The sequence below is a fragment of the Medicago truncatula genome, chromosome 8 (genome assembly GCF_003473485.1).
Source record: "Medicago truncatula cultivar Jemalong A17 chromosome 8, MtrunA17r5.0-ANR, whole genome shotgun sequence".
NCBI classification, from domain to species: domain Eukaryota; kingdom Viridiplantae; phylum Streptophyta; class Magnoliopsida; order Fabales; family Fabaceae; genus Medicago; species Medicago truncatula.
The window spans coordinates 48,356,914-48,368,506 of record NC_053049.1 but is presented as its reverse complement, the minus strand read 5'-3'; the positions used below and the strand labels follow the sequence as shown (position 1 = coordinate 48,368,506).

The window sequence follows — 11,593 nt, the reverse complement described above, 5'->3', positions numbered from 1 at the left end:
GAGTGTGTTTGTATACATTCAATTTGACAAAATTATGTTGGCACCATGATTTTGGTAAAACGTCAAAGTGTAGATTTTGCCAAAATAATTGTGGCACGCCGTGCCCTGTAAAATTCACTGTCAATCCAAATATGCACCGTGTCCTTTGGTGTTTTAAAGTTCCACTCACATCTATTTTATTAGTGTAAGCTAGTGTCTATGTTTCCAGCTTTCTATATGATCAACAACAACGTTCCTTCAAAAACTGAGTTCAGGAAAGTCAAAATTGAAGGCAGCAAGCCTAGCTAAGGTTAAACACTATCATCAATGTCAGAAAAACCGTTGAGAGATGTTTGGTTTTGACTACATATGTGAGATATTTCTATCAGATATATTTTGATTTATTTTAAACACAAAACTGATTGAAATGAAGTATTGGTCTCTCAATCTCAACACTAAATTTGTTTTGAACTCAGTTCGTTAACTCAGACTTTTTAAGCATGGACGAAATCATGTTGGCTCAGTTAAATCATGCCGCTCCAAATATGTAAATTCATGAATGCAAATGATATGTTAAAACAATAATTTCTGTAGGCATAAACTTTATACAAATAATTGTAGTAACTCAAAAATTCTAGGCATGATGATATTATAACCTTAATCATCACAAGTCATTTTCATTATAGAACATCAGTGTATGTATATCCGTGAGAATTTTCATCACAAACTCTGCAGAGAAATGAAGACTCTGAAGAAGTGCACCACCAATTTGTGTGCTGCTTACAATATGGTTTGTTACAGAAATTGCACTTGGGAAGCTGTAACCAGCATTCAAGGCACAAGAAATCTCCGCATGCAACATCTTCAAGTTCTTCTGATCCAACACATCCACCACAGTTTTCACACCTTGGAATACAAAATATGCATCCCCTACATTGAGCTTGGCACAATTCCTTCCTATTGCAGTCCACTTTTGGGCAATCATATACCATTCTCACCTCAAAGCACTTGGGACATTTCTCCAAATCAATAATCCTCTGATTTTCGTTGTGCTTGAATGCTGAAACGCTGCCACGTTTATGATAGTAGATAGGCTGTTGTGTTAGCTCGTCTTCTAATGGGAGGTTTTTTCTGAGGTTTGAGGTAAGCACGTCAAGATGATCGTTTTGTAGGTTGTAAATGCCGTTTAAACTCAAGGTGGTTAAGCAGTTGGCTCTTTGGCAGAGTGTTTTCACAGCTGTTAGAACTCCTTCAGGGGTTATCCCAGTGCATGCTGGTATATGAAGCTACAAATCAAATTAAACCAGAAATCAGACTATGTTCGAAGAACCTAAAAAACTCAATTTTGTATTTTACATTGAATAATGAAAAAAAAATCAAAATTTTATAAAAACCAAAGGTGAACAATCCTCGACACAACGGTAAGGTCACTGCCTTGTGACACAGAGGTCCCCGATTCAAAGCCTAGAAATAGTCTATATGCTTGCGGTGGTAAATTTGCAAACACAGAGACTATTGATCCGTTGAATTGAATGAATTCCACATTCCTTCGCTCACTATCCTAACTGTTAAGCAGCTAAAACTGACATCATACGTTCACTTATATGAAGCAGAATTTGCTTATAATCAAAACCATTGAATCACAGCAGCAAAACAGAAATCTCTCTAAAAACATTACCTCTTCAATAAAGGGGTTTTGTTCAACAACCCTTTGTAGTCCATGGTCAGCAACGTGGATGCAGTTCATAAGAGCAAGTGTTTGAAGCCTACCATTTGCTTTGGATGTGATCTTCAATAGTGTGTCATCTGAGAGTCTTGAATTGAGAGGGGTTTCAACAATAATTTTAAGCCATAGCAATACATCATTGTTGACTGCATATCTCAGTGATGTGCAAACACGAGACATGGTTAAAACCTCGTACACTCGAAGGTAAGCTATCACCAGAAACATGGCTTCATGAGGAGGACCCTCTTGTTCTTCTTCCTCAACTGTGGTGCTCATTTCAGAAGAAGAAGCTTTGCAAGACTCTTCCATATTTGATTTGATTCACACGTTACTTTATAGTTTATAGTATAAATGCAAAACAAGCCAATCATATCATATGATATTAATACTAATATATTTATAAAAGAAGGAGGTAAGCTTGGATCTTGATCGAAGATGTTGCATCTGTATCTATGTGGCTGGGAAACTATTTTATCAACATTCTTTTGAAGATATTGTCATATTAATGTGACACGTTAATACGGCTACATATATATGGTTGAGGTTAATGCACGTATGAGAAGAAATGTTACACTTTTCCCTTCCTTTTCCCTCTCCAATAGGAATAAGACATAAATAAGCAGCCAATTTTGACTGTTTCCTTCTCACCCTTCCTCGACAATCTTTGCATTGGACTCAAAGTAAAGGTTATTTTTTTATAAAAATCATTCACTGCTCATTTTCAAAGAAAATCCTTGCTTTTTATGTGAAATTACATTTTCTTCCTAAGAGTCAATTACCTCAACAAATTTTTGCAGGTCTATGTGAACTAAAAAAATGTATAGTATATAGTAAAAATCTACCTTGCTCAACCAAATTGTTGAAATTGCTAGACCGTACACTTTCACCTAGGTTTGAACTTAAGATGTGAGTTTTATGTAGTGTTTATCACTTCGTTTACATACCATAACCAAAAATGAAGAAAGAAAACTCTATTATTTACAGTACAGATCAATAACAACTGTGAATTTAAAATCCGAGCCCCAATTATTAGCAGCAACAAGAAGTTTAATGGTTGTAGGCAAAGGCAGAGGAAAGGGAGTGATGGATATTCAATAGCACTCCAACTTTATAATTTTCTTTATGTAATCTTTCACAATGCTGTAAAGCAACAATTTGTGTACCAATAATGCAACTATCAACAAGCATTTTTAGACTTTTTTTTATTTATAAAATTTATCTTCTGAGCTGAAGTGAAGAATACCATGTTGCTTGTTACAACAAATTGCATCAATGTGCATAAAATATAAGCTCAAACATTTGGAAATTATGAATGGTCTAATGGTTCAACAGTTGTCTTGAAGAGAAGGATGTGAACTTTGTCAATGGAAAAATACAAGAAACCACCAACAGAATGAGTGACATAAGAACCAAAGCTAGTACCTACAATGCAATGCCAAGCTGGACCATAGGTAGAGTCAAATTCCTGTAATAACAAAATATTCCCAAAGTTAGCAGGTAATAAAATAATACCAAACAGAGTTATAATTCATTTGTTAAAATATTGTAAGCTTGGTAAAGAAACAAGATAAAGTTACACCTGACAAAATAACACTCAGGATATCACATTATTAGAAAATTCAAGATTACAACTTTAATATCATTTATCAATGCCTGAAACCTCCATCAATGAAATGAGGGACCATCCAATCTAACATTTTTATGTCACAAATAACTTCCACACCAAGCCAACTAAGTTCATTAATAAATACAACCAACAAAACTATTGCCATACTTTCCTGGTTTTGGCCATACAAAAGAGGCACATCACATGCACAAGTCCAAAATTCACATGCACAAGTCCAAAATATGCAATCTTTGATAATGTACTTACATCAATTCACATAAAAAAGATAGTGCTAGGATGGAAACTTTTGGCAGTAGTGAACTTAGATTTGTATTGATTGTGTACCAGAAATTGTAACATTTCGTAGTTTTGAATGAGCACAAGTTTGAGTGATGAAACTACGAAATATTTTTGCATTTTAAAGCTCAGAAATGTTGAAGCAATAATTTTGGTCGTCAATATGAACATGAACTAATTAAAATACAAGGTATGTATTATGAAACTGAAAAAATGAAATGATTTTCCTTAAGAGTTCAAGTAATTACAAAGCTATATATAGCTAATTGCAAGAATACCATAACATACTATGGTTCTGCTGTAGCTTATTGAGCAAGAAACTAAGCTACAGCTTATTACTTGGAGCTCAAGTTATCTGCATTTGTAGTGTCATGTAATAGCCCCCCACAAGTTAGAGGTTGGTACAAATCAAGCAACCCTAACTTGGATAAAAGAGTGCTGACTGCTGAATGGCTGAGGAAGCAATGACTTGGTGAAAAAAATCAGCAAGTTGGTTTTGAGAGGAAACAGGTAAAAGCTTCATGATTCCAGCTTGAAGTTTCTCTCTAACCAGATGACAGTCAATCTCCAAATGCTTTGTTCGTTCATGAAAAACTGGATTAGCAGCTATATGAAGGGCACTCTGATTATCACAGAACAAAACTGGAAGTTTGGAGCTTTGAATGTTGAGATCTTTGAGTAAGTAGAGTATCCATTGCAGTTCACAAGTTGCTGAAGCTAAAGCTCTATACTCAGCTTCAGAGGAAGATCTAGACACAGTGGTTTGTTTCTTTGTTCTCCATGAAATCAGAGAGTTGCCTATGAAGAAACACTGACCAGAAATAGAACGCCTGCTATCTACACATCCAGCCCAATCTACATCAGAAAATCCTTGTAGATGAAGAGAAGAGTTTCTGGGGAAAAACAAGCCTTTGCCTGGACAACATTTGAGATATTTGAGCACTCTTAAAGCAGCATTGTGATGTGTCTGGGTTGGTTTAGAAAGAAACTGGCTCAACTGTTGAGTGATGAAAGTGATGTCTGGTCTGGTGGAATTGAGGTAAAGGAGTCTGCCAATCAATCTTCTATAGGAAGGAATATCTTCATATGGTGGAGATGAATCATTATGAAGTTTGAGAGAAGCATCTGAAGAAGTAGAGACAGGTTTGGAGTTGATAGTGCCTGAATCAGATAACAAGTCTAAGCAATATTTTCTTTGACATAAAGAGATGCCTTGCTTAGAATGAGCAACTTCAAGACCTAGAAAATACTTCAATTGTCCCAAATCTTTGATCTTGAAAGAAGAATGCAGAATGGATTTGATGTGTTGAAACTCAGATAATGAATTGCCAGCCAAGATTATGTCATCCACATAAACCAGAAGAATAGTAAATGAGGAATCAGTATGCTTAGTAAACATAAAGTGGTCTGCAGATGCCTGAATGTAGTTTTGTTGAATGAGAATGGAAGTTAACTTCTCATACCATTTTCTACTTGCTTGTTTGAAACCATACAAAGATTTAAGCAGTTTGCAGACTTGATTGGTGCAGTTTTATTTCTAGTGGACTTTCTTGGTGATGAAGGAATGTCAGGAGACTGATGAACAGGTGAAGGAGGAGGTGAATTTGTAGTGTCAGGTGAATTGATAGGTGAATTTGTAGTGTCAGGTGAAGTGATAGGTGAAGATGATGATGAGTAGAGCTCATCATCAATAATAGGTATAGGTGGGGGAGTATCAACAGACTTAGTAACAACAGCTTGAATAGGTGAAAAATACTCCCATTGAGAAGTGATAGACTCACTATTGCTTGGATAAGGTAAAAAATATTCATGAAAAACAACATGTCTAGAAACAAATATTTCTCTGGAATGAATGTCAAGTAGAATGAAACCTTTGTAACCTGACTTGTAGCCTAAGAAAACAGTTTTCCTGGCTCTGGTTGAAGCTTGGTTCTATGTGATTGAAGTGAAGAAGCATGACAAAGACAACCAAACACTTTGAAAGTATCAATATCAGGAAATTTATGATGAAGAGCATAGTAGGGAGACTGACCCTAAAGTAAAGGAGTAGGTATTCTGTTTATAAGAAAAACTGCATGCAAGAGGGCATATGACCAATAAGATGCAGGGAGTTTGGATTGATACAAAAGAGCTCTCCCAACATTCAAGATATGATGATGTTTTCTTTCAACTCTACCATTCTGTTGAGGGGTTTCAACACAAGATTTTTGATGTAAAATGCCAAGTGATTCATAAAAAGATAAAATAAGAAATTCAGGGCCATTATCAGATCTAATGCATTTAGGAGTGACATGAAATTGAGTTTGAACCATTTTGATGAAAGATTTGACATGATGGGAGACCCCAGATTTAGTTTTGAGTGAGATAATCCATAAGAATCTACTGTGATCATCAACAATGGTGAGAAAATATTTGTGACCATGAATAGAAGATATAGAAAGAGGACCCCAAATGTCAAGATGCAAAAGTTCAAAATTAGAAGTAGCATGAGAAGTACTAATGGAAAAGGGTAAATGTTTTTGTTTAGCAAAATGACAAATGTCACAAACAGAATTTTTATTATCAGAAACAATATTGGAATACAAAGAAGACATCATATTCATTCTCTGATGAGAAAGATGTCCAAGTCTAAAATGTCAAATGGCTTTATTGGGAATGATACTGGAATTACAAGAAACAAAATTATTACAAGTACTAGAATTTGAACTAGGTGACACTTTATTATGAGAAACAGAAGAAGCATGAAACTTGTACAATCCATCTTGTTGATTAGCCAAACCAATCATCTTCAGAGATGTGGAGTCTTGTATGATACATTGATTAGGCAAAAATTGAAAGGTACAAGATAAAGATTCACACACTTTGTGAACAGACATGAGATTCAATCTAAAAGAAGAAGAATATAAAACATTGGTGAGATAAAATTGAGGACTGAAATTGATATAGCCAGCATGAGTGACAGTCACAATTGAACCATCGGGCAAAGTGACAATTGAAGGTGAAATAGCATGATAAGAAGTAAACAAGTTTAAATCACGGCAAATATGCTCATTGGCACCAGAATCAACTAACCAATATGAATTTGATAAAGAAGAACAGGTAGTGGAATTGATTATACCTGCAGAAGTAGGAGTCAATGAAGAGGAAGTGGTGTAACAGGAAGAAACTTGAGGAGCAGCAATATGATTGGTGACAGATCCAGAAGAAGCTGAAGATGAGGGAATCAAATTTGCCTGCTGCAATAAAGCTACAAGTTGTTCCATCTTGTCCTGAGACAAACCAGATACACCAGAAGAACCATCGACTTCAGCTACATCACTAGAAGAGGCATTGGCTTGTGAATTTGGCTTATTCGCATTGGGAAACCCATGCTTCTGATAACAAAAATCAACTGTATGATTAGTTTTGTTGCAGAAAGTACAGTGTCTGGTAGGCTTATTGTAAGCACCTTTACCACGCCCCTGAGACTTTCTTTCATCATAAGCATTGATGGAAACACTACTATCTTCAAGATTTACCATAGCAGGAACAGAAGCATTGTTGCTCTCTTTTTGAATAACCAATGAAAACACTTTGTTCAGTGTAGGAAGAGGATCCATTAAGAGAACCTGAGTCTTAACAACTGAAAACTGCTCATTAAGACCAGTAAGAAATTGGATAATCTGATCTTCAACTCTATAGGATTTTGGTACTGTCACAGCATCACACTTGCATTGAAAAGGACAATGACAATTTGGAAGGGGCCTATGAGAATGCAATTCTTCCCACAAAGCCTTCATCTCTGTGAAATAATCCAAAACAGATTTGGCACCTTGCCTAAGAGTATTCAGTGAAGATCTCAATCGAGCAATACGAATTCTATCAACTTTAGAGAAACGTTCCTTTAGGTCCTCCCATACATCAAAAGCATTATCATGAAAAACAATTGTTTGTGCAATTGAATCTGAAACCGAATTGATGAGCCAGGAATGAACAAGATGATTACAGCGTTCCCAGGCATTGTGGTTCAGATCATCAGTATCAGGCACAGGAAGAGTTCCATTGATGAACGAAAGCTTGTTTTTGGCGGCCTAAAGCACGTTGCATAAAACGACTCCATGCAAGGTAGTTAGAACCATTGAACTTTGGTGAAACTGCAACGGAGTTAGGTCCTTCACTAGGATGAACAAAGTATGCAGATTCAGAATCGGAATGTTGTTGTTGATTATTGTTGCGCGCCATCAGAAAACAGAGGAAGATGAAGATTCAACAATGGCGAAGAACGAAGCAAGAAGAAGGAGAAATCAAGGAATCAAAGAACAAAATTGAGTGAAATCAACTCAATAACGAAGAAGAACTAGAAGCTTCTTCACAAATTCAACAAGAATCATTGCGAATTAAGCAACAAAAATGGCGGAAAAAGGAGGTAGAAGATGAAGATTCATCTACGAAGCACAACGGAAAATGGTTACAAGGACCGTAACAAACTTTCCCTTGAGGGAAAATCTGATACCATATTATGAAACTGAAAAAATGAAATGATTTTCTTTAAGAGTTCAAGTAATTACAAAGCTATATATAGCTAATTGCAAGAACACCATAACATACTATGGTTCTGCTGTAGCTTATTGAGCAAGAAACTAAACTAAAGCTTATTACTTGGAGCTCAAGTTATCTGCATTTGTAGTGTCATGTAATAGTATGCAAATGCAATTCAGGCTTTTTGATATCTCCACAACAGCAATTGTACCCTAATTGTAATAGTAAGCCTATGTTTGGTTTGGGCCTCCTAGAATCACTTTTGATTAGTCAAACGTGATTTAATGGCAAATTTGTTATGTTTGATTTCCAAAAGCAATGATTTCTAGCTTATGAGTTCACATAGAATCAATTCTGAAATTTGTTAAAATTGGCACCCTTAGATAGTTAGATACACACACAAAAGCAATACTGATTCAAAGTCCAAACTATCCAAACACAAATTATAAAAAAAATCATTTTTTATCCAAACATAACTCATGTTACATTGAACTTAATTCTAACCAAAATCAATTCAGACAAAAACAATTTTTCATCACTGAAGCACCACGACTTAAAACCTTGATCTCAATTCAATCTTAGAGAATGCACATGTAATTTGTGATCCTGAAACTTAAGTTGTGCAAGCTACATTGTTCAACAAACATAGTAAAAAAAAAAAATTACGAAAGAATAACCAAAAGATTCCAAGTTGACCATTCAAACCTCACCAAGTGGTAAAAAAAAAAAAAAAATCATAACCCAGAAACAGATCTTAGCAAATATTAATAAAACTATACAAAAAAGAATGAAGAAAAAAAGTGTAACCTTCTTAAGGGTGAGAGCAAGACGTTTAGTGTGAAGTTTCTTTGGTGGCATAGAATCCAAAAGATGACGTGCACAACGAAAAGCATGGTTCTGCAAAGTGAGAGGCATGTCGCAAGCTCTAATCTTTACATTATTATTGTTGAAATGTTGATGCTGTTCTTGTTGTTCAATGGTTTTCTTGTTCTTTATCAAGCTTTTGAGAAACTTGCTTCTTTTCTCTAATTCCTCCTCTGCACGTTCCATAGTTAATGTTGTATTGTTTGCAATGTTATGTGGGTTTTTAAACATTAATTGATATGCTTTAAGGCAATGGCAAACATCTTTTGTGCTACGGAAAGGGAAAGTGACCAAAATCAAACAAAAGAAGAGGAAGTGAATGTGTCTTTGTTAGATTTGGTATTGCTTTTTGAGTTTACTTGTTTCCTTTAATGCATTCATTTTGCTGCTGTTGTTCAATAAAATTAAGTTAAGAAAGAGGTTATTATTCATTTGCAAAACAACATTGTTTTAAAAAAATTTACTCATTCCACTTTTTTTAAAACAAAAATAATTTTTTTTTTTAATTATAACTCTAATTAATATTATTTTCATCGCTCTCTATTTAATATATTCTACTTTGCATTTATGATGAAAATGAATGCACCAATACTTAACAAAATATTTAAAATTATTTTTCTCTTTCTTTCACGTATACACTTTTTCTTAATATTAGCATCCTTTTTCTATTTTTTCATGCATCAAATTATTTTTCTTTTTTATAATACAAATATAAAATTTATTATTGTTTTCCACTAACATACATTAATTTATTGCATTTGAGTCATCTATAATTATTCCACTAACTATAATTAATAAATGTTATTTTACCATTAAAATCAACATTATTAATCATTTCGTTAATAACAATATAAAACTCAAATGGGACAACTAATGTGAAATAGATGGGGTATTATTTTGCCTAACGATCGTAATTATTTTATTTGAGATCTTCTTAACAAACGAGTGTTGACAAACTCTTTAAAACTTCTAAATTAAAAAATTATTCTTTAAAAAATAGATATTTTAATTTTGAGTGCATTGAATACATAAATTTTCAAAAAAAAAATACATTTTAAGATACTTAAAAGTGTTACAAAATACTTTTTTAGCATTTCCTCTCTTTTATAACACTAAATTAATTAGACAGAGTCCTTAAAAAAATCAACATGAACAAAAGTGAATTATTTTTACACGACAAATTTTTTGATATTTTTAGTGTTAGAATTTTTTTTTTTTTTGTTGATAGACGAAATGACAAAATCATTATAAACTCACACATACAAATGAAGGGGTGGAGATTCGAACCCCCGTCAAAACATCCGGCCTAACAATTTCGATACAGAAATGATTTTATCATAAAAATGATTGACATGCAACGTGAACCATTTTCACTAATCACTCTTTTTTACTTTTTAGTAAAACATGAAGAATTTATATTTAACTTTCCCTTTCCCTCTGTCCGTGGTTCTGGTCAAAGTAAAAGAATCTTACGGACTGCACAGCTGTCGGAACCTTAACAATAATTAGTTACTCTGTATTTTTGGTCAATGTAACAAAATTGGATTTTCTACCTTTCTTCGTCTCTTTTGATCTTTTCTTTCTCACTTTTTTTCTCTCTATTTTTTTTTAACATCATCATCTCTCTGATTTTATCTCATTATTCTTTTCTAAAGTTTTCCGCTTAGGATCATTGTCCACAAGTAACATGTTTTGTAAAATAGTGGTGGCCAAAAGATTTACTCCAACTATCGATCATTTTATTTTAGGAAACCAAATTAAATCATTTATTTATTGTTCATTTATTAATGAAAATAGTTCATATGAGTATAACTCAGTTGACACAGGAACATGCATTTGATTGGAATTCAAATTTCGAACACATCACTTATTCATTTTAGAAAATGTGAATTATAACCACTGGATTAACTGACAAAAAACAGTTAAATCTTTATAACAAAAAAAAATTAAACATACGTGAAAAATTAATGTAGCCTATTAATTAGAGTCTACTTATTAGAATGAGTTTCACTAATACTAATTTATCAAAGAAACGGGCAATAAATAAAAGATAGATAGAGGAAATTCGAACTCTGTTAAAATAATGAGATTTTTTAAAATGAAAAAAGAATACAAATCATAAAAAAAAAAAAAAAAAAAAAAAAAAAAACGCTTTTTTGGTACAAGGTTTGAATTGAGTCTACCAGTATTTGAAGCCTGTAACTTGGCTAAATAGATGTAAGTGCTCTCAAAGTAATCAACTTTTCTACTTAATATTAGAGTATCATTTTCTCGTCCTCGTGAGCTTAACTCAATTGGTATAGATAATATATAAAATATGCAAGTTTTGGGGTTTGCCACCACCAAAAAAAGAGTATCATTTTCTCACCTGAAATTTTGTGTGACCATAGATAATGTAAAATAAATAGAATTTCGAAACACAACATTAAAAAAATAAAAATAAAAGGTACTACATTTCATTTGCCAAGCCACTTGGGTTGGTTTTTTATATAGAATTGAAACGTGCTCCTCTTCAAATCTCATATTTGATTCTCTACCGTCTCAATTTAAATTAACTAATTTAGTTTCTTTAAAAGAAAAAACTCTCTCATTTATCACATATT

At 33.5% G+C, this 11,593-nt stretch overlaps 2 protein-coding genes across 2 annotated transcripts; both read right to left on the bottom strand.

Moving 5' to 3' along the window:
• Positions 1-439: 439 nt before the first annotated feature.
• On the bottom strand, positions 440-2,206 carry LOC11412387 (F-box protein SKIP28). Its single transcript, XM_003630865.4, has 3 exons — positions 1,658-2,206; positions 571-1,265; positions 440-539 (listed from the first exon to the last, which is right to left on the bottom strand). Exons 1-2 carry the CDS (start codon positions 2,012-2,014, stop codon positions 660-662), a joined length of 963 nt encoding a protein of 320 aa, XP_003630913.1. The 5' UTR covers positions 2,015-2,206; the 3' UTR covers positions 440-539; positions 571-659.
• Positions 2,207-2,774: 568 nt separating this feature from the next.
• LOC11410131 (dynein light chain LC6, flagellar outer arm) lies at positions 2,775-9,365 on the bottom strand. Its single transcript, XM_003630864.4, has 2 exons — positions 8,934-9,365; positions 2,775-3,170 (listed from the first exon to the last, which is right to left on the bottom strand). Exons 1-2 carry the CDS (start codon positions 9,219-9,221, stop codon positions 3,012-3,014), a joined length of 447 nt encoding a protein of 148 aa, XP_003630912.3. The 5' UTR covers positions 9,222-9,365; the 3' UTR covers positions 2,775-3,011.
• Between the last annotated feature and the right edge of the window lie 2,228 nt (positions 9,366-11,593).